General features: G+C 40.1%; 1 protein-coding gene across 1 annotated transcript in view; it reads right to left on the minus strand.

Annotated features, from left to right (window-relative positions):
• Positions 1 to 15,367, minus strand: part of BTNL3 (butyrophilin like 3) — a 42,589-nt gene extending 27,222 nt beyond the window's left edge. Inside the window, 2 exon segments of the mRNA XM_017517513.1 lie at positions 11,588 to 11,935; positions 15,319 to 15,367. Coding sequence (XP_017373002.1) covers positions 11,588 to 11,935; positions 15,319 to 15,367 — 397 coding nt within the window.
• Positions 15,368 to 24,281: the final 8,914 nt, after the last annotated feature.

The raw sequence follows: 24,281 nt of genomic DNA on the forward strand, positions 1-24,281 counted from the left end.
AGCAAGACTGAGGCTTTCTACCACAAATTTTGACCCCATGCCATATGCGGTATGGGGTCATACGACCATAATACACATTCTTCTGGAGCTGACTCCTGCAGTTAACAGCTCTGTCTCCTACAGCTTTATGAACTCAAGCAGCTGGTCCTGCCACCTGGATTCTGCCCTCACCCCTGTGCTTGCATCTATAGATAGCCTTATGTCTGCACATGCATACACATACCCCTGCAGCTGCCCATACACACGATGCACATGCAGACAGTCTAACCTCTGTTGCTGGCCTGAAGTTACACCAAGCAATAATACATGTACAAGCTGCCAGCCCCCATTGCCACATGTATGTTCCAGCCACTGCTTCTGATCCTATGCCTTGCCACCATACATGATCTTGCATCTAGCCTCTACTGCCATGCATGTGCCAGCCGCTAACTATAGGAGCAGTGTGTGCACACCATTGACTCTGGCCTCCACCACAGCTGGCTCTGATCCCCAGTTGCTGGATATAATGGCACAGCTGAGGACTCCCCCAAACCTGACAACCTCTGCATATCTCCCCCAGCCCTGGTAACCAAGAACTAAGCAGGTGTCAATGTCACAGACCTCAGCTGCCTGAACCAACAAGACTGTCTAGACAGATTATCTAGACAGAAAACCAACAAATAAACATTAAACTACACTATAGACCATTCACAGACAGTTGATCCAGCAGCTGGAGAATACACATTCTTCTCAATGGCTGATAGAGCATTCTTAAGCATAGATTATTATGTTAGACCACAAAACAAGTTATAACAAATTTAAGATAGAGATCACATTAGGTATCTGCATTAGGCCATTCTCATGTTGCCATAAGAAAATGCCTGACCCTGGTTTATTTATAAAGAAAACAGGTTTAATGTGCTCACAGTTCCACAGGTTGTATACGAAGTATTGTGCTAGCATCTGTTCAGCTTCTAGTGAGGCCTCAGGGAGCTTTAATTCATGGCAGTAGGTGAAGCAAGAGCAAGGATGTCACACAGTGAGAGCAGGAGCAAGACAGAGCAGGGGAAGGTGCAAGAAGATCTTGCATGACCTCAGAGTGAGAACTCACTTATAACCAAAAAGATGATGCTTAAACCATTCATGAGGTATCTGCCTTTATGATCCAATCACTTCCCACCAAGCCCCACCTCCAACACTGAGAATTACATTTCAACATGACATTTGGAGGACATTCAAACTACATTATTCCACTGTTGGCCCCTCAAATCTCATGTTCTTCTAATATTTTAGAATAAAATCATCCCTTGTCAATAGTCCCCCAAAGTCTTAACTGGTTCTGGCAGTACAAAGTCAAAGTACAAAGTCCTAAGTCTCATCTGAGACTCATCTCCTTCTACCTATGGACCTGTAAAATCAAAATAGCTTATTTACTCTCAAGATACAATGGTAGTATAGGAATTGAGTAAAACACTACCATTCCAAAAGAGAGAAATTGGCCAAAAGAAAGGAGCAACAGGCCTTGCACCAATCATTTACCCAGAAGAGGAGTCATTAAATCTTAAAGCTCCAACATAATCTTTGACTCCATGTTCTGTATCCAGGTCACAATCATATGGGGGAGGGGTGGTATCCCAAGACCTTGGGCATCTTTGCCCCTGTGGCTTTGCAAGGTGCAGCCCCCAGAGCTAATCTCAAGAGTTGGGTACTTGAGATTTTTTCAGGCTAAGGATGCATGCTTCCAGTGGATCTATCATTTTGGGGTCTGAAAAGCAGTAACCCTATTCCCACAGCTCCACCAGGCAGTGACCCAATAGAGACTCTGTGTGTGGGCCTGAACCCTACATTTTCCCCTCGTGCTGCCCTAGTAGAGACTCTCTACAGAGGCTCTGCTCCTACAGCAGGTTTCAGCCTAGTAACCCATGCTTTCTCATACATTTTCTGAAATCTAGGTAGAAGCTGCAAAGTCTCCTTCACTCTTACATTCTTAGTACTTGCAGGCTTAACACCATATGGAAGATACCCAGGCTTATGGCCTGTACCCTCTGAAGTTTGGGTCCAAGTTGTACCTGGGCCCCTTTGAGCCAAGGCTGGAGCTGGAGTGGCTGGGATGTAGGGAGCAGCCTTTTGGGGGTGGCACAGGGCATTGGCACCCCAGCCCTGACTCACAAAACCATTATCTCCTCCTAGGCTTCTGGAAATTTCTGAAATGTCTTTGAGATATTTTTTCCCATTGTCTTGGATATTAGCTTGTGGCTCCCTTTTAGTCACACTAATCCTTCTAGCAAGTGGTTGTTGCAAAGCCTGCTTGGATTCTTATCTTGAAAATGGGCTTTGCTGTTCTACCACATGGCTGGGCTGCAAATTTTCCACACTTGTATGCTCTGCTTCCCTTTTAAATGTAAGTTCCAACTTTAAGTCATTTCTTTGCTCCTAGGCTGTTAGAAGGCTGTTAGAAGCAGCCTGGCTACATCTTGAATGCTTTACTGCTTAGAAATTTCTTTTACCACTTTGGGAGGCTGAGGCAGGTAGATCACGAGGTCAAGAGATCAAGACCATCCTGGTCAACATGTGAAACCCTGTCTCTACTAAAAATACAAAAAATTAGCTGGGCATGGTGGTGAGTGCCTGTAATCCCAGCTACTCAGGAGGCTGAGGGAGGAGAATTGCCTAAACCCAGGAGGCGGAGGTTGCGGTGAGCCGAGATCGCGCCATTGCACTCCAGCATGGGTAACAAGAGCAAAACTCCATCTCAAAAAAAAAAAAAAAAGAAAGAAATTTCTTTTACCAGATACCCTAAATCATTTAAGTTAAAACTTCCACAGATCACTAGGGTATGAACACAGTGCAGACAAGTTATGTGCTAAGGCATCATAGGGTGATCTTTACTTGAGTTCCCAATAAGTTCCTCATTTCCATCTGAGACCTTGTCAACCTGGCTTCACTGTCCATATTCCTATCAGCATTTTGGTCACAACCATTTAACCAGTCTCTAAAAAGTTCCAAACTTTTCCTAACCATTCTGTCTTCTCTTTGAGACAGTCTTGTTCTGTTGCCAGGTGCCAGACTGGAGTACAGTGGTGCAATCTCGGCTCACTGCAATCTCTGCCTCCTGGGTTCAAGCAATTCTCCTGCCTCGGCCTCCCTAGTAGCTGGGACTACAGGTGCACGCCAGCACGCCCAGCTAATTTTTGTATTTTTTAGTAGAGACAGGGTTTCACCATGTTGGCCAGGATGGTCTCGATCTCTTGACCTCGTGATCCGCCCTCCTCAGCCTCCCAAAGTGCGGGGATTACAGGCATGAGCCACCATGCCCGGCCTCACCGTTCTGCCTTCTAAGCCTTCCAAACTCTTCCAACCTCTGCCTGTTACCCAGATCCAAGTTTGCTTCCACATTTTGGGGTAGCTTTATAGCAATGCCTCACTTTTGGTATCAATTTTATGTATTAGTCCATTTTCATTGCTATAAGAAATACCTGAGCCTGGGTAATTTATATTTTTTAAAAGATGAGGTTTAATTGGCTAATAGTTCTGTAGGCTTTATAGGAAGCATGATGTTGGCTTCTGGAGAGGCCTCAGGGAGATTTTACTCATGGTGGATGATGAAGCAAGAGCATGCATGTCACATGGTGAGAGCAAGAGCAAGACAGGTGAGGGGAAGTGCCACACACTTCTTAAACAGGCAGATCTTGCTGAACTCAGGGCAAGAACTCACTTATCACCAAGGGGATAATGCTAAAACATTTATAAGGAATCCACTCCCATGATCCAAATACCTCCCACCAGGCCCCAACTTCAACACTGGGGATTACAATCTAAAATAAGATTTGGAGAGGACAAACATCCAAACAATCTTTTGGTATCTTTTCTGACGAAAATGGTATAAAACTTGAAATCAAGAAAAAGGAAAACTTCAGAAGTTACATATTTATGGAAATTAAACAACATGTTCCTAAATAACCAATGGGTCAATAAAGAAAGTAGAAGAAAAATTAAAAACTTTCTTGAGACAAATAAGAACAGAAATACAACATACCAAAACCTATAAAACACAGCAAAGGTAGTGTTTTTCTCTTAGAAGGAAAATTTACAGCAATAAATGCCACTTAATATAAAAGAGAAAGATTTCTAACAAACAACCTAATGATGCACCTCAAGCAAATAGAGGCACAAAAATAAACTAAACCTAAAATTAGTAAAAGAAATGAAATAATAATGTTTGGTGTTCATCTCAAACTTGGATTCCTTATCTGACAAAGTGTTGCAACAAATACAGTGGGTGCTAAGAGACCCATAGGAAATACAAGAATGACTGTTGAAACAGGTCAGGGTCACTGGTGTCATGTTCTAAGGTGTTATCCAAGTTCATGGTCTCATGACCAGGAAAATTAAGCAGCATGTACAGAAAGGGTAAGGTTGGAGTAAAAGTTTAATAAGCGAAAGAAGAAAGCTCTCTGCAGTGAAGAGGAGAGTCTGAGTGGATTGCAATTTTTACAGTTGAATTCGAAAGCTTTCATAAGAAACTCCTCTCAGCTGTCTGTACAACTCCCTCTATCTATTCAGCTGTGGATAAGCAAAAAGCACAACTTCTCTTGTTTGTATAGCTGTGGGTTTGTTTTGGGTAAGCCTCCTTCCTCCCTATGCAAGTTCCCATGGAGCCCACCAAGTATATGCCTGAAAAGGGGAGGAAGCTTTTTCCTGGGAACCCGCTGACCACACAAAAAATAAAAAGCTTCTGTGCTTTCTGCTGACTTTGCCTGTCTGGCTGCTTATCTACAGGTGCAGCCTGAGTGTCCCCAGGCTGCTCTATTCTTGCCTGTAGCTGTGATTTCTCAGGAAGGCAGCTTCTGCAGTCTGAATTTTTCCCCAGGCTGCTTTTTGTTAGAAGGGAAATTATTTCTTGAGCTGCTTTTTGTTAAAAGGGAAGTTCTTGCTGAGGACTATCTGTCCTAACTTTATAACTAGCTGGTCTCTTTTTGCCTTTTTTCTCACTGTGACAAGAAGTTCCAGTATTGCCTCTGCAAGATCTGCTGAGATGTACAGAAAACTCTAGGGCTACTCAGCGTGTTCAGGCATGTGAAACAACAGTGGCACTCTTCGTCTAAAGTAATAGCATCAACATCAACAAAAAGGAGGTCCGCTCAGAGACCCCATCCAAAGGTCACCAATATCAAAGACCAAATGTAGATAAATCCACAAAGATGGGGAGAAACCAGAGGAAAAAGGCTGAAAATTCCAAAAAACAGAACACCTCTTTTCTTCCAAAGGATCACAACTCCTTTCCAGCAGGGGAGCAAAACTGGATGGAGAATGAGTTTGATGAATTGACAGAAGTAGGCTTCAGAGGGTGGGTAGTAACAAACTCCTCTTAGCTAAAGGAGCATGTTCTTACCCAATGCAAGGAAGCTGAGAACATTGAAAAAAGTTTAGACAAATTGCTAACTAGAATAACCAGTTTAGAGAAGAACATAAATGACCTGATGGAACTGAAAAACACAACACAAGAACTTCATGAAGCATACACAAGTATCAATAGCCAAATTGATCAAGAGAAAGAAAAGATATCAGAGATTGAAGATCGACTCAATGAAATAAAGAAGACAAGATTAGAGAAAAAAGAGTGAAAAGAAATGATGAAAACCTCCAAGAAATATGGGACTATGTGAAAAGACCAAATCTACATTTGATTAGTGTGCCTGAAAGTGACAGGGAGAATGGAACCAAATTGGAAACACTCTTCAGGATATTATCCAGGAGAACTTCCCCAACTTAGCAAGGCAGGCCAATATTAAAATTCAGGAAATGCAGAGAATACCACAAAGATACTCCTTGAGAAGAGCAACTCCAAGACACATATTCATCAGATTCACAAAGGTTGCAATGAAGGAAAAAATGTTAAGGGCAGCCAGAGAGAAAAGTTGGGTTACCCACAAAGGGAAGCCCATCAGACTAACAGCGGATCTCTCTGTGGAAACCCTACAAACCAGAAGAGAGTTGGAGTCAATATTCAACATTATTTTTTTTTTTGAGATGGAGCCATGAATTGTTGTTGGGCTGGTGTGCAGTGGTGTGATCTCTGCTCACTGCAACCTCTGCCTCCCTGATTCAAGCGATTCTCCTGCCTCAGCCTCCCAAGTATCTAGGATTACAGGCACTCACCACTACACTTGGCAATTTTTTTTTTTCATATTTTTTAGTAAAGGCAAAGTTTCACCATGTTGGCCAGACTTGTCTCAAACTCCTGACCTCATGATCTGCCCACCTCGGCCTCCCAAAGTGTTAAGATTACAGGTGTGAGTCACCATGCCCAGCCACAACATTCTTAAAGAAAATAATTTTCAACTCAGAATTTCATATCTAGTCAAACTAAGCTTCACAAGTGAAGGAGAAATAAAATTCTTTACAGAGAAGCAAATGCTGAGATTTTGTCACCACCAGACCTGCCTTACAAGAGCTCCTGAAGGAAACACTAAACATGGAAAGAACAACAGTACCAGCTACTGCAAAAACATACCAAAGTATAAAGACCATCAACACAGTGAAGAAACTGCATCAACTAACAGACAAAATAACCCACTAGCATCTTAATGACAGGGACAAATTCACAGATAACAATATTAACATTAAATGTAAATAGGCTAAATGCCCCAATTAAAAGACACAGACTGGTAGATTGGATAAAGAGTCAAGACTCATCAGTGTGCTGTATTCAGGAGACCCATCTCACATGCAAAGACAAACATAGGCTCAAAATAAAAGGATGGAGGGATATTTACCAAGCAAATAGAAAGCAAAAAGAAGCAGGAGTTGCAATCCTATTCTCTGATAAAACAAACTTTAAACCACAGAGATCAAAAAAGACAAAGAAGGACATTACATAATGGTAAAGGGATCAACACAACAGGAAGAATTAACTCTCCTGAATATATATGCACCCAATACAGGAACACCCAAATTCATAAAGCAAGTTCTTAGAGATCTACAAAGAGACTTAGACTCCCACACAATAATAGTGGGAGACTTTAACACTACACTGTCAACATTAAGCATATCAATGAGACAGAAAATCAGCAAGGATACCCAAGATTTGAACTCAGATCTGGACCGAGTGGACCTAACAGACATCTACAGAACTTGTCACCCCAAATCAACAGAATATACATTCTTTTCAACACCACATCACATGTATTCTAAAATTGACCACATAATTTGAAGTAAAACACTCTTCAGCAAATGTGAAAGTACAGAAATAATAACAAACAGTCTCTCAGACCACACAGTGCAATCAAATTAGAACTCAGGATTAAGAAACTCACTTAAAACTGCACAACCACATGGAAACTGAACAACCTGCTCCTGAATGATAACTGAGTTAATAATGAAATTAAGGCAGAAATAAAGATGTTCTTTGAAACCAATGAGAACAAACACACAATGTACCAGAATCTCTGGGACACATTTAAAGCAGTGAGTAGAGGGAAATCCATAGCACTAAATGCCCTCAAAAGAAAGCCGGAAAGATCTACAATTGATGCCCTAACATCACAATGAAAAGAACTAGAGAAACAAAGCAAACAAACTCAAGAGCTAGCAGAAGATAAGAAATAACTAAGGGCAGAGTGGAACTGAAGGAGGTAGAGACACAAAAGCCCTTCAAAAAAAAATCAATGAATCCAGGAGGTGGTTTTAACAAAAGATCAACAAAATAGATAGATTGCTAGCCTGACTAATAAAGAATAAAAGAGAGAAGAATCAAATAGACACAATAAAAAATGATAAAGGGAATATTACCAGCAATCCCACAGAAATACAAACTACCATCAAAGAGTACTATAAACACCTCTATGCAATAAACTAGGAAATCTAGAAGAAATGGGTAAATTACTGGACACATACACCCTCCCAAGACTAAACCAGGAAGAAGTCAAATCCCTGAATAGACCATTAACAAGTTTTGAAATTGAAGCTGTAATAGCTTACTAACCAAAAAAAAAANAAAAAAAAAAATGTCCAGAACCAGACAGATTTACAGCTGAATTCTACCAGAAGTACAAAGAAAAGATGGTACCACTCCTTCTGAAACTATTCGAAAAAGTAGAAAAAGAGGGAATCCTCCCTAACTCATTTTATTAGGCCAGCATAACTCTGATACCAAAACGTGGCAGAGACACAACAAAAAAAAGAAAATTTCAGGCCAATATCCCTGATGTATCAATGTGAAAGTCCTCAATAAAATACTGGCAAATTGAATCCAGCTTCACATCAAAAAACTTATCCACCATGATCAAGTCATTTTCATCCCTGGGATGTGAGGCTGGTTCAGCATATGCAAATCAATAAACATAATCCACCACATAAACAGAAGCAAAGGCAAAAACCACATGATTATCTCAATAGATGCAGGAAAGGCCTTTGATAAAATTCAATATCCTTCATGCTAAAAACACTCAATAAACTAGGTACTGATGGAATGTACCTCAAAATAAGAAGAGATATTTATGACAAACCCACAACCAATATCATACTGAATGGGCAAAAGCTGGAAGCATTCCCTTTGAAAACCAGCACGAGACAAATATGCCCTCTCACCAATCCTATTCAACATAGTATTGGAAGTTCTGGACAAGGCAATCAGACAAGAGAAAGAAATAAAGGGTATTCAAATAGGAGGAGAGGAAGTCAAATTATCTCTGTTTGCAGATGACATGATTGTATATTTAGAAAGCCTCATTGTCTCAGGCCAAAATCTTCTTAAGCTGATAAGCAACTTCAGCAAAGTCTCAGGATAAAAAATTAATGCGCAAAAATCACACGCATTCCTATACACCAACAACAGAGAGAGAGTCAAATCATGAGTGAGCCCCCATTCACAATTGCTACAAAAAGAATAAAATACCTAGGAATACAACTTTCAAGGGCTGTGAAGGACCTCTTCAAGGTGAACTACAAACCGCTGCTCAAGGAAATAAGAGAAGACACAAACAAATGGAAAAATATTCCATGCTCATGGTTTGGAAGAATCAATATCATGAAAATGACCATACTGCCCAAAGTAATTTATAGATCAAATGCTATCCCTACCAAGTTACTACTGACTTTCTTCACACAACAGGAAAAAACTACTATAAATTTCATACGGAACCAAAAAAGAACCTGCATAGCCAAGACAATCCTAAGCAAAAAAAAAAAAAAAAAAAACTAAGCTGGAATCATCACACTACCTAACTTCAAACTATACAAGGCTATGGTAACCAAAACAACATAGTACTGGTACCAAAACAGATATACAGACCAATGGAATAGAACAGAGTCCTCAGTAATAAGACCACACATCTACAACCATCTGATCTTTGACAAACGTGACAAAAACAAGCAATGGGGAAAGGATTCCCTATTCTTAAGTGGTGTTGGGAAAACTGGCTAGCCACATGCAGAAAGCTGAAACTGGATCCCTTCCTTACACCTTATACAAAAATTAACTCAAGATGGATTAAAGATTTAAATGTAAGACTAAAACCATAAAAACCCTAGAAGAAAACCTAGGCAATACCATTCAGAACACAGGCATGGGCAAAGACTCATGACTAAAACACCAAAAGCAATGGCAACAAAAGTCAAAACTGACAAATGGAATCTAATTAAACTATGAGCTTCTGCACAGCAAAACAAACAAACAAAAAACTATCATCAGAGTGAACAGGCAACCAACAGAATGGGAGAAAATCTTTGCAATCTATCCATTTGACAAAGGGCTAATATCCAGAATCTACAAAGAACTTAAACAAATTTACAAGAAAAAAACAACAACCTCATCAAAAAGTGGTTGAAGGATATTAACAGACACATCTCAAATGAAGACATTTGTGTAGCCAACATACATATAAAAAAAGCTCATCATCAGTGGTCATTAGACAAATGCAAATCAAAACCACATTGACATACCATCTCACGCCAATCAGAATGGCAATCATTAAAAAGTCAGGAAACAACAGATCTGGAGATGATGTGGAGAAATAGGAATGCTTTTACACTGTTGGTGGGAGCGTAAATTAGTTCAACCATTGTGGAAGACAGTATGGCGATTCTTCAAGTATGTAGGACTAGAAATACAATTTGACCCAGCAATTCCATTACTGGGTATAAACCCAAAGGATTTTAACCCATCCTTCTATAAAGATACAGGCGCACATATGTTTATTGCAGCACTGCTCACAATAACAAAGACTTGGAGCCAACCCAAATGTCCATCAATTATAGGTTGGATTAAGAAAATGTGGCACAGACACACCATGGAATACTACGCAGTCATAAAAAAGGATGAGTTCATGTCCTTTGCAGGGACATGGATGAAGCTGGAAACCATCATTCTCAGCAAACTAACACAAGAACAGGAAACCTAACACTGCATGTTCTCACTCAAAAGTGGGAGTTGAACCATGAGAATGCATGTACACAGGGAGGGGAACATCACACACCAGGGTCTGTTGGGGGTTGGGGGACTAGGGGAAGGATAACATTAGAAGAAATACCTAATGTAGATGACGGGTTGATGGGTGCAGCAAACCACCATGGCAGGTGTATACCTATGTAACAAACTTGCACGTTCTGCACATGTACCCCAGAACTTAAATTATAATTTAAAAAAGCAAAAATATATATACAAAAATTATCCAGGCACTGTGATGCATGCCTGAAATCCCAGTTACTGAGGAAGGTGAGGCAGGAGAATCACTTGAACCTGGGAGGCAGAGATTGCAGTGAGCCAATATTGCACCACTGCACTCCAGCCTGGATGATAGAATAAGACTGTCTCAAAAAACAAAACAATAACCATGTACTGACAATACCAAATGCTAGTGAGAATTTAGAGGAACTGAATTACTCATACATTGTTGATTGAAATGTAAAATGGTACAACCACTGTGGAAAATAGAAAATTTCTTTTAAAACGAAGCATATACTTATCATACAACCCAACTTATCATACAACCCAGTGCCCAGTTGCACTTCTGGGCCTGTATTCCAGAGACATGAAAACATGCGTGCACAAAAGTTTATACACAAATGTTCAGTGCAGTTTGAGTTGTAATAGTAAAAATTTGGAAAAAACCCAAGTGATTTTCAACTAGAGAACAGTTAAACAAACCATGGTATATACTCACCTTGAACCACTGTTCAGCAATAAAAGAAATAAACCATTGATACAAGCAACAACTTAGATAGAACTTAAGGGCATGATGTGGAGCAAAACAATAATCTTAAAATGTCACATACTTTATGATTTCGTTTGTATAACATTCTGAAATGACAAAATTAAGGCAATGGAGAACAATTTCGTGGTTGCTATGATTTGAGAAGGCTGGGGGATGAGGAAGGTGGCAGAGGGAGACCTTTGTTGAGTAGGATAGCTCTGTATCTTGATGTGGTAGGTTACATGAATCTATACAGGTGAGAAAATGATGTAGAAATACACAAGCAATACAGAATAAACTGATAGTGTACGATGCTATCTTCAAACTAAATGACTTCAAAAACTCTTTGAAAACAAACTGTTTAAAAAGTTCAGAATGATTTTATAAGACAACTCAGTTATAAATAAACAACTGACCTGACACCTATAGTTCCCAGGTGGCCTCCTCGTCATAAACTGGGGAACTGAACCAGCACACATACAGGCCAATGTCCGAGGGAGTGATGTTTTTTAGCCTTAGAGAGACAATCCCCCATGCAATGAAGTCCTTCACAAGCTCAGTTCTCCCTTGATATTGTGGCATCTGCATAGGTTCCAGGTCTTTCCCATCTCTGTAGAGGTGGACCACAGCATGGAGCTGATTCTTGAAGAACCTCACTTCCATGGTTTTTGCACTGGTCTCAGGAAAGAGGGAGCAGGAGAACACAGCATCCTGCCCCACCAAGGCCTGGACAAACTTGTCTGGTCCTTTCACCTGCCACTGTCCTATAGGAGGAAACACAACAGATAACAGCAAAATACACTTGAGTCCTCCTCAGGGCTCTGGTGGGCTGGAGCTGTGTGGGGCGTGGGGTGGGGGAGTCCATCACTGTCTTCTTTCTAAACCTGATGACTTGCATTTGCACATCTTCTTACACTTGCCAGAATGCTTCCGTGTCAGTTACTTCACTCAGTTCTCACACACATCTCATGTGAGAGGAGGTTAGGTATGTGCTATCAATATTCCCATATTCAACATGAGGAAACTCTGTCTCTGGGGCTGAGTTATTCAGGGGCCTGAGAGGCACCTTCCAAATACAGACTCCTGCACTAGAGGAGAGTCTCTCCACATGCTCTCCTCTCTGCCTATATGCTTAATGAACACTCACACCACCCCCTTTGCATCTTTTATGCTAAAAACCTTTTTTTTATGACCCAGGAGAGGAGTAAGCAGCCATAAAATATCCAATTTGGTGAAATGTATTTCCTTCAAATACATGATTATGTCTTGTAAATGTTTTATGGACACAAGAGAAGAATATATATTCTCTGCTGAAGCACATTTATTTGTGCTTCTTCTTTTTTTTAAGTATATTTCTGCCATATTCTGAAGGACATGGTATGACACAGTGAGGAGATTTTGTAGTTTTTATTTCAGTGATTTGCTCTTTAGTGCACTCATGTTGTGACATATCTTTTCCATAGTACCTACCTTTTATTCCGGGTAATAATTTTATGTTTTTCCACTTTATAATTTTGGACTTGAAGAATACTTCATCGAGCAAAAGCTTGTCCAAGCCACAGCCTGTGGGCCACATGAGGATCAGGGAGGCTTTGGGTAGGGTCCAACAGAAATTTGTAAACTTTCTTAAAACATTATGAGATATTTTTGTGATTTTTTTTTTCCATTCATTAGTTATCATTAGTGTTATTTCTTCTTCTTCCAATATGGCCCAGGGAAGCTAGAAGATTGGACACCCTGCTCTAGTGCTTTATCAACATGGCTTACCTGTTTTTGTTGTTTATTTGGGGGGTTTGGTTTTTTTGTATTTTCTTGGTATAGCTTTGCTTTGACCTTCATTTGAAACTGTCTTCATCTTGCTGCAGGTGTAATAATTGTTTGTTTTCTGCAAGTCTTCCCTGAACAACTCTCAGCTTCATGAGGACAGAGTGTGTGTGTTTTCCTCAGCACAGGATTTCCCATGCCCAGCACAGAGAATGGGCTCCGCAAACAGGGATTATGCCTATGAGTGGTGAGCACTACTTTCTTTCTGCAATTGCTTATCTGTTTTGTGGTCAACTAAATAATTTTCCTGGTGTAAATCACACTTACCACTCTGTATGATTAGAGTTCTTCTTAGAGAGACCACAAACTATGGAGGCCCACTCCCTTCACTGTGTAAGTACCCACCCCCTTTGATTGGCAATGTCTCTTGATTAATTCACTTGCATCCATTTACGGTATATGGATATACCTGTGTGTGGTGTGTGCATGTGCATCAGAGGCAAAGTGGATCACACGTGTGAATTTCCAGATAGTTGGATATTTTTAATTTTAGCTCTAATTATTTGTAAGTTTAAGTACATTTTATAAATCTTGCTGAAATGTATTTCACTGATGCATCTTTAAGAGTACTATTAAATGAGCCGTGACTTTGCAGCCTGATGTCTGATCAGCTGTTGACCTGGTATAGCAGATGTTGAGACCCGGCGCCTCACCACCCAACCCTGAGTCCCCCTGCAGTGGGATGGGCACTTCCCTGCCTGCTGACAGTTCTGCCCCTGGAGCCTGGCCTCTGCCTCTTTGCTGAGGGCTTCCTGCAACTTTTAGAGCCTATGCAGCTCAGGCATGGGGCAGCCCAGAAGATTTGCAATTTTAGGAGTCCCAAGGACACATCTCACCCAGTGGGGAACTGGAAGCAGGGGATGCTGGAAAGATTCTGAGCTATCATCTATGCAGTTCCTCCAAAGGACCCACTGCAGCAACCTCCTCATTAGCACCCCCTCTATGGCTTTCCTCCCACTGGCTTCGCTCTCTGAACTCTGTCACTTTTGTTTCTGAGAATGACCTGCTAAACAAACCACCTGCACAAAGGCCCTTGCTCTAGGTCAGTTTTTAGGACACAGCCTGTCAGCTGCCTCTTCAAGGCTGTATGGGACTCTCAAGCCAAGCAAACATTTTTTAGGATATGTCTGTTCCTCCAGCCAGCCTTGCTGTCATTTGTCTTGCTGGCATCATCTCCCTTTACTCCTTCCCTTGAGGAGAAGCAAGGAATAACACTGTCTGTTGTTGCAACATAGCATGCACCAGTGGAGCTCTGTGCTGCATGCTTTACATGCACAAGTTCGTGCAATCCACACAGTAGCCCTTCAGCCCACAGGAATGCCACAGATGTGATATTATCTCCATTTCATCATAAGCAAAAACTGACACTAATAGAAGTTATTCATCACAAAGCTCATAGTCAGAGAAAAGGAAAGTTAAAAATAGCCTTACTTCCTCCAAGGTCATTTCCATGCAGAAACAGAAAGCAGGCAAAGAATCTAATCAGAAAATGGGTGAGTATGTACTTAAATGGGGGCTCTCTTGTGAGTAAGACACATGGATTTTGATGTCCTTATTTCTGTTTTCTTGGCTTTGTTTAGCAAAAAAGTCATAGGTAGACAAGCAGCAGGATGGAACTGTTTCAGACAGAAAGTGAACATGGTCAACTGAACTTTTTATGGCTTGACACTGACCACCCAGAACTCAGTGTTCTACTCCAGCCCCAATCTCCTCCTGAAAAATTTATTCAATTACTCAATGTCCTATACACCAGGCTTTGTGTTGATGGTTACTAGAAAGAGAAAGAAGAGTGGATTTCTGCCTAGAATATACCAGGTTCCAACTTATTCCTTACTTAAAGGTCTGGATGCTTTACCCCACAACCATAGATATTTCTAACTCGGCATGTCCATAGCTGGACTCATTGTCTTTTTCTCCAAACAACCTAAACAGTGTCACCTTCCACCCAGGCACCCAAGTCAAAAACCTGGGGATTCTATGAGAGACTTCCCCTGCCTAAGCGTCGTAGCCCACCTGGGGAAAACAATGTATTTACCTAGCATTCTTGATGTGGTCCCTCCCCACTCCCAGGGTCTGCTCCCATTATTCTGGGCTACTGTAACAGTATACACAGTGCCCAAGTCCTTAAGACACAGCCCAAGGAGGCTGTTTCTCAACTCCTGCTGCCCTGTGCTTCTCATAGCTCCTGGCATTGGTATACGCCAGCCTGAGGCCAGGAGAAGGTGGGGACTGCAAACACCAAGGGTTCCTGCATCTCACTGTGCTGAGATCATTCTCATTCAACAAGAAGGAGAAGAACAACAGTCCAAACTGAGAAGCTTACCTGACACCAGCTTGTAGAAACTGAGAACCAAAATGAACATGAAAGCCATGGATATTCCTGTGGGTTGATCTCACACTATGAAAACAGAAGACAGGAGGGGTGGATGGATGATTTGGAGGTCAGGCCAACTGTCTCAGGTGCAGGAGCCATGGAGAGGCTCTTCATGGATTGATGTCAAGAGGTGCTTTTCTCCCTAGAGCCTCCCTCACAAAACCATAGCTGTATGAATGAGGAGTATGGCGACTGGACTTTGAATCACTGCATTTATTGGCAGGTCATAAACATTTATCTCAGACCAGATAAATGAGAATGGAAAGAGAGTAGGGTACACTTGGAAGGACTTTGTTCTGAATCGAGGTGGTGCCCCACATGGGTGGTATAGGAATGTCACATGCAGAGGTATTTTCAGGCTTAGTCTGGCAGGCAGAGCTGCAAGAGAGAATGAGCATCTATTACTGAAAGAGAGACCATCCCAGCACAGGACAGTGAGGCAGTGAATTTGCCCAGGCACACAGGCAGTGCTCCATGAGACTCGTATTTCCTGGCAGAGCATGAGGTAATTCTGCCTTACCCTCCCTTGTCTTGAGTTGAGGGACTCTGATCATGAGGCCAGACAAGGTTGAACTTGCCAGAACAACCAGGACTTTGGTCTCCAGGGATTCAAGGTATTGATAAGACAGTGCTTCAGGCCTGGGGGTAAGGAAAAGATGCATTCATTCAGTCATTCATTAGATGGACTAAGCCAGGACACACAGAGATTATGCAGTGATTTCAAGTCTGTAGACATGCACAAGAATAAGCACTTACTAGATCAGAAAGAAGGTTTCTACAGGTAGCACCACAAAGAGCACATTCTCTAATCATCATACAATGAAAGTCAATGGCAGGTTAAAAATAGGAAATCCTATGAACTTAGAAATTGTTCAAAACACAATTTTAAATAACTAATGAGTCTAAAAGAACTCATAATAGAAGTTGAAGGTAATTAGAAGAAGAATGAAAACACTGCATTTAAAGCCCTGTATGTTGCATGTAAGGCAGTTCCTATAGGAAGGCTTATCCTTAAGTGCTTATATTAGGAAAAAAGAAGTCTGAAAATTGGCTCAACAAAGCATCTGAGTTAACACTTGGGTGCTGAGAGTCTTTGGCCACTTGCCCTGTCTTTTCTCTCACTTCACTTTCCAAGCAATTTGTGTGAGGAGAACTAACCTGAAGGGAACTATGAGACTGGGACCGGGGCTACTCCCCCGTGGGCTGTCAAAACCCTCAGCAGTGCACCTCTAACTGCCTGCAACAACAGATATTTGCTCTCTAATCCTTGCTCCCTCTCTCCCTCTCCCACCATCTTCTCTCTCTCTCTCTCTCCCCCTCACCCCCCCACCCAGCTCCAGTCTGGGAGGCCCTTTGCCAATTCCAACTGGAACATCCAACATTGAACACTAATTCAGCCAACTGGTAAAATCTGCCTTTCCTGGCTTTCTCCTGGTACCAGAGAAAGTTCCACCTGCCACCCCAGTCCATAGAGGACCAGCAGAACCAAGCTAGAGGAAATCTTGGGGATGCCCAGTTCCTTCTCACCTTAACTGTCCTCTTTCAGAGAGAGGACTCTGGGTCTCTGTCTTTTGTGTGGGGACACCTAGAACCATACAGACACCCAGAACCATACAGACACCCCTGGCTTCCCCTTACCAGTCTACTTAGGTGCCAAACATTCCCACATTCCTATGTCCTCCCCGCTGGGCTGTCGTCTTCACAACCGCACCAAACTTGCCTTACCAGGGAGCCTAAAGTCAAAGCATTTAGTTTTATATTGCAACACGGCTTGGCCCCAATACAAACTACATAATGACAGCCAATGACCCAAAAATGGTATCTTTAACTTTCACATTCTCAGGAACCTTGACAACTTTATCATCAGAAACCTTTTGCAAATGGCAAAAGGTTCCCTATAGTCAGGCTTTCTTCTACCTTAAGCCCCACCCCTCCTCCCTCTTCTCCCATTTAAAAACTACTCCAAAAAATCAAACCTCCTCTGCCATTCTCTCTTTCCAGGAAGTGGCTGGGGTTGAAGGCATAGCTCATGTTCATGTCCCCTTCTCCATGTCTGATTTGTTGCAAATCAATCAGCATCTGGGATCTTTCTGTAAAAATCCCTCTCATCATTGCAGGGAGTTCCTGCACATAACTCAATCCTTTAATTTAACCTGGCATAATAGTTATATAATTCTAACCTACACCCTCACCCCTAGTAAAAAAAAGAGTGCTGAGCTTAATTAAAATCGAATATCCAAGCAGTAAATATATTCAAAAGGCCTTTATGTTTTTCTCTTCATAAATCTTGTTTTCCTGGGAAAGGTTTTTCTCAGTCAACTAAATTACTTTTCTCCACTCTGTCTTAACCACTCTTGGTTCATATATAAAAGACCCTAAAATAACTTCTGGTGGCCTGAGACTCCTTGGGAAAACAGAAAAGTCACCATAAATCCCATTTTGGGAAAAATCTCTGTTTTTCTCATGGAGCCCCTGGAATTAGAGGTGAATAAGTACCTCTCAAAATTTGTCTTTGTCTTCCAGCTATGCTTGTTTATTAGGCCCTAGACTGTATTCCTAGCTGCGTTCTGAAAGGGTCTCACTGGAAGGCCAATAATCCAATTGGGAAATTAGAAAATCAAAAATCTTATAACTACTGGATCTTCTTCTGGTTGTCTGTGTGGCTATAGCTGTGTTATGTGTGCAATGTCTACTAAAAAGAGCTCTAATTAATTGCCTAAGAAAAATAAGTGTTTAAATCAAATATTTTTAAGAGAAAAGTAAAAGTTTTGAGACCTTTCAGTTCATGTAACTTTAATATTTAAAAATAAAAACAGTCTTGGGAGTTTTTGGTAAAATACCAATGTCCTTAAGGTATAGAAATGCGATCTACACAAACATTTAGAGGTTTGCTAAATGTTTTAAGGTTGTGAACTGCTTCTTTAGCCTTTAAAAACTGTCAACTTGTCTGCTTCACAATTGGTAAGGCCAGAAACATATGAAAGTAACCATGGCCCTAACTATGCTGGGGAAAGTCAAGCTTCATCTGCATCTAGCACATAATTTTAAAAACTTAACAGGTTTTACATTAAAGTTAAAAGTTGCTAAAAGTTACCATTATGACGTGATTAAAACTACTAAGCGTGAATTTTCATGCAAGGTGTATAAAAACAGTAAAAAATGTTTTTAGTTAAAAATTATAAGAAGGCATAAAAATGTACATTTTGCTTAAAAATAAAAAAATCTTAAATAAAATAAAGTAAATGGTTTAAGCAAATTGTAAAAACATTGTAAAAATTAATCCTGCAAAGAACACTCTGTGTGTAAACATATTAACTAAACTCAAAAGGGCGCCACAAGCTTTTCTTAAAATGCTAATCTACTTTTTAGCAAAACTTGTCAAGGGTTATAACAGGTATGTCAAAATCTCACTTCATAGTCAAACTGGTTAATATTAAATAGAATTGTCTGTAAGATCTCATTAAAATTAGGATTAACATTAATAGCAAACTAATGCAAGGGTAAAATTTAACTTTCTCTCTTAAACAGGATTTTCATGTAATAAAAAAGGCTAATAAAAATTTGCTTTTCCAAATTTTTAACTCATCATTTTGGCAAAATAAAACAAAATCAAACAAACAAACAAACACAAATTTAAAATGTTTTAAATTTTAAACATATTGAACAGGCTTCCCAAAATTAAATTTTAATCTCAGAATTGTCTTTCCTAACCTCTAACTTTCTGGTCCTGCAAAGAGCCCCTAAAGCATCTGGAAAAAAGGTAAAGAGGATTATTTAACATGTTTAGGTACATAAAATTGACAAAATAATGCCTAATAAGTTATATTTTAGGGAATAATATTAACATATGTGCCAAAGCTGTATGAAATGTCTAAGGCTAGTGTCTGAATATGTTCTATTAAGCACAATGAAGGTTGTTATGTTGGGTTATTGTAAACCACAAAAATGACCAAATTTCTTTGTCAATTGTGTTTATAACTGTATCCAAACTGAATATTTTATCAATTACAGACAATTGTTGTTTTGTTTTAATTCTCTTCAAAAGATGGTTAATAATCAAGCTGTGGAACTTGAAGTGCTCTCAAATGTGGATTTCTCACAACAACAACAAATGCACAAAACTCATGAAAAGCTAAAATGTTTACAAATATCAAGCAAAACAAAAGTTAATAAAATGGACTAAACTAATAGAAAATCAAAACAAGTTTTACCTTTTTGCTTAAAACATTGCTAATCCTTATTTTATTTTTCAGAGTCAAGAACACTGGTCTTAAGCTAGCTATAATCTTTCACAACTAAGTAAAGTATACTCTTGTAAATAGGATTTAAAGTATGTTTGTTTCTCTCTGCCTAGTTCCTCTAGAATTTAAAAACTAGTTATAAGTATTCTTAAATTACAACAGTACAGTTGTTAGCATCAGTGCAATGAGAATCTATTTTCTGGACAGGTGCGGTGGCTTACGCCTATAACCCAGCACTTTGGGAGGCCAAGGCAGGTGGATTACGAGGTCAAGAGATCGAGATCATCCTGGTCAACATGGTGAAACCCCATCTCTACTAAAAATACAAAAATTAGCTGGGCATAGTGGTGCGGGCCTGTAGTTCCAGCTACTCAGGAGGCTGAGGCAGAAGAATTGCTTGAACCCAAGAGGCAGAGGTTGCTGTGAGCTGAGATCCCACCATTGAACTCCAGCCTGGGTAACAAGAGTGAAACTCTGTCTCAAAAAAAAAAAAAAAAAAAAAAAAGAATCTGTTTTCTTTTGTAACAGAACACAGTTGCAGGAACTGGTTATTTTGCCAAGGATTTGACTGGAATGGTGTGCTCTCCTTTAAGGAATCAAACTTGACTTAAGGAGCTAATAAAGCCCTTGGAAACTAGCCTTATATTCTGTGTTTGTAGTCCCTGTACAGGGTTTCTGACATGTGGTAAGGGAAGAATGTCACTTTCTGACAGGCCAGGAACCTCAAGTTACCTTGGACCCTCAAAAGGAAAGGAATTCTGTCCAACTCATAGATGTTTAATAGTACAAATACATGTTTCAAAAACGATAGCACACCTGTTGTTAAATTCTAGTCTTGACTTATGTTTTTCAATTTTTATTATTTGCTACAGTTTAAATAATGTTCGTTACAGAAATCAACTTCTAAATACATCACACTCAAGTCAAAGCCTAAAAAGCTGAGGAAGCAACCCCTATCAGCCCAGATAAATGTCCTAAATATCAATGTAAAAAAAAAAAATCTTAAGCAAAAAATCATAAAAAATAAATAAGAAAAATTACTCATCTACCCAGTCTCACCCCTATCTCACCAAATACTTTTTGTCCTTTCTACTTCTCCTTTTAAGCCAAATATTAACATCTTTTTAATGGAAATTATTTACTACGCCACCCTTGTGGGAATTGCTTTACTCACTTTACTATTTGCAGTGAAACTATATACTGTAGCAACCTCAGGGTAAAATATCCAACAGAGAATCTCAATTACTGTAGCATTTTGCTTAATTATTATCCTCATAGCAGGAATAACAGTTGCTAACAAAAAAATAACACATGGACCTTTCCAAACATGCTCCTCTGCCTCTCATTGGAAAAAAAAAAATGATGCTTCTAGCTCAACAAATCAGGCCCACTAAAAAATGCTGCTAAAAAGTCCAGGACTAATGTTTTTACCTTGCCTAATTAAGCTTTTTCAAAAATGCTTAACCAACAGAATTATGGCTATTTCACAAACAACTACCCAAAACATCTACAAATGGCATTGCTCCTTCAGCCAATCCAAAACCAAAAAACTTTCTGCCCTGTGCTCTAGCTCAGTAGGAAGTAGCAAAAAGCAAAAAACAAAACAACAACAACAAAAAAAACAGGTTGCCCCTCGTCCTTTCTAACTATAGGGTCTGGAATGACAGAGCAGGAGCACCGTCATCTTGGACAAACACCACCACTTTAAGTTCCAGCTCCCTTTCTAGCCTCACGCATTTCAAGGAAATCACTTGTCTTCTAACTACAAGCAGCCAGAAAGAGCAGACAGTAAAACACAGATAAGACAGCTCAGGCACAGAGAGAGGGAGGGAAAGTCTCTTGGGTAATTGCCAAATATCACCCTCATACAATGGGCCCCAGTGAAACAGTGGGCTTTAATAAGCACATTCCTTTCCCTTCAGGTGCACTAAGATAAGGAAACTAAAAGTAGACTCAGGGGGTATGCCTGTAGCAGCAGGAAAATGTATGGAAACAAGCACAGAAACTCTCCCTCCCAGATAAGCAACACAAAGAAACACAAAAACATTCCAAGCCAGTAATAAGCTGTTTGCCTCAAACCCTTAAAAAAAACTCTCAGTCTATAAGAAAAAATGCCTCTGGCGCAACTTGGCCAGGAGCCCCTCTAAAATTTATTCTCCAAAATAAACCTGTCTTTAATTGTTAAGACACTTTTCGTGTTTCTTTCCTCTTTCTTTAATTCTTACACTAGCAAGCTGAGCTTATAGGATAAAAATCCATAAGTAGGGAATGATTTTTAAAGTTCAGTGTTACTATGGGTAGTAGTCTTAAAGAATAGAGAATTAGCATATATTTGGAAAACAGCAAAATGAATTCTCAGCATGCAATAGAAGTTCCATGTAAGAAAGAGTCAGGAGGAAATACAAGGGAAATAAAGGGGCACTCATAAAAGGTCTCAGTGCTGAGTTTTCATATTCAGACTTATCTTTTTTATTATGCATATTTAATTGGTCAGCGCCACAAAGCAAAATTAACACTGAGGCAAAGGATCTCTCATTGAGCAATTTTTACTTCATGGACTACAAGAAGGGTACTCTCACTAGCCATCTTGCCATGAGAGTACAATGAACAAAGGAAAAGCAGACATAGTTATCCTTTATAGCCCGCATGTGGTACTTTGGATCTGTCTATGTATTCATCTATATCAGTGAAACTTCTTATCATCTAATCTACATCTCCCCAATTTTTTCCACAGGTGTGTTCAGTGTTACAGTGTTTCAGGATCAGGTCAGGGATTGCCTTTCTATGATGGCTCAGCTTGTGCCTGGATTCAAGGAACCCTTAGACAGACCTTGGATCCAGGGCCTGGAGTGTACATCAGCTTGCTGTGGTGATAGCTCCAACCTCTGAAGAGTGGGCATCCATGGAGGAGCTAAGGTTTGGGGGTTAAGGCATGCATGAGGTTGAGAGAGGAGGCAGATGGTTGCCCAAAGTGGCTCAACAGCAGCTGCTTCTTGGGTGATGGCGGGTTGGGAAGTTGTGCCTTCTTCTATGTAGTTCCCCCAACAGAAATGTTTGTTTCTCAACTCAATGACAAAACATGCCAGTGTCTTCTGTGGAGAAGGCCCCTGGAGACCATGGTGGCCCCTGCCATGTGGCTGATATCAGTAGCTTTCACTTTTCTTCTTTGTTCCTGGCCATCTCCTGGAATCTCAGATATGTCAGTCTCACCAGTGCTCATTTCTGTGGATAGTCTCCTTTTTTGTTGTATTTTGTTGTTATTGTTTTTGCCCCACCGTGTTGCCTCACTTCTTTAACGTGCCCTTGAGCCCTCTTAGAGATATTTTGGTTTGTAGATAGCTATTTATTTCTTTGCGGGGGGGGGGTGGGGTGGAATAATGGCTAGTATCTCCAATTTTGCCATCTTGATGACACATCCCACCACAATTTCTGTATGTATTCAAGTACCAGCAGACATTTAGTTTCTTTCCATATCTTGGCTATTGTAAACAATGCTTCAGTGAACATGGAAGCACATATATGTTTACAAGGTGGCAATTTCATCTCCTTTGAGTATATACCCAGAAGAGGGGTTGTTGGGTCATATAGTAGTTCTATTTTTTAAAATTTCTAGAGGAAACTCCACACTGTTTCCTAATATGGCTGTACATTTCCATCAACAATAAATGGGCTTTCTTTACTAAATACCCTCACCAACACCTGTTATATCTTGTCTCTTTGATAATGGCTTTCCTAAAGATTGTGAGATGGTATCTCGTGGTTTGGATTGGAATTTCCCTGATGATTAATGATGTTGGACATCTTTATGTGCCTGTTGGCCCTTCGCATGTCTTCATTTTAGATGTGTCTATTCAGGTTTTTTGCACATTTTAAAAATTGGATTATTTGTTTTATTGTTAATGAGTTGTTAGTTCCTTATGTACCTTGAATCCTAATGTTTTTAAGATACGTGACTTGCAAATATTTTCGCCCAATTGATTGGCTGCCTATTCATTTTTTTTTATTATTTTCTTTGGCATGCAGAAGCTTTAAAGTTTGATGTGGTGCACTTGTTTATTTTTGCTTTTGTTGCTTGTGCTTTTGGTGAGTTACTTTTAAAAAGGTGCTTCTCAAGGCCTTTGACAAAATTCAACAGCCCTTTATGCTAAAAACCCTCAATAAACTAGGTATTGATGGAATGTATCTCAAAATAATAAAAGCTACTTATGACAAACCAACAGCCAATATCATATTGAATGGGCAAAAACTGGAAGCATTCCCTTTGAAATCTGGCACTAGACAAGGATGCCCTCTCTCACCACTCCTAGGCAATATAGTACTGGAAGTTCTAGCCAGAGCAATGAGGCAAGAAAAAGAAATAAAGTGTATTCAAATAGGAAAGGAGGAAGTCAAATTGTTTCTATTTGCAGATGACATGATTGTATATCTAAAAGACCCCATCGTCTCAGCCCAAAAGCTCCTGAAACTGATAAGCAACTTCAGCAAAGTCTCAGGATACAAAATCAATGTGCAAAAATCACAGGCATTCCTATACACCAATAACAGACTTAAAGAGAGCCAAATCAAGAATGAACTGCCATTCACAATTGCCACAAAGAGAATAAAATACCTAGGAATACAACTAACAAGGAATGTAAAGGACCTCTTCAAGGAGAACTACAAGCCACTGCT

This window comes from Cebus imitator, unplaced genomic scaffold (assembly GCF_001604975.1).
Source record: "Cebus imitator isolate Cc_AM_T3 unplaced genomic scaffold, Cebus_imitator-1.0 Scaffold634, whole genome shotgun sequence".
Lineage (NCBI taxonomy): Eukaryota > Metazoa > Chordata > Mammalia > Primates > Cebidae > Cebus > Cebus imitator.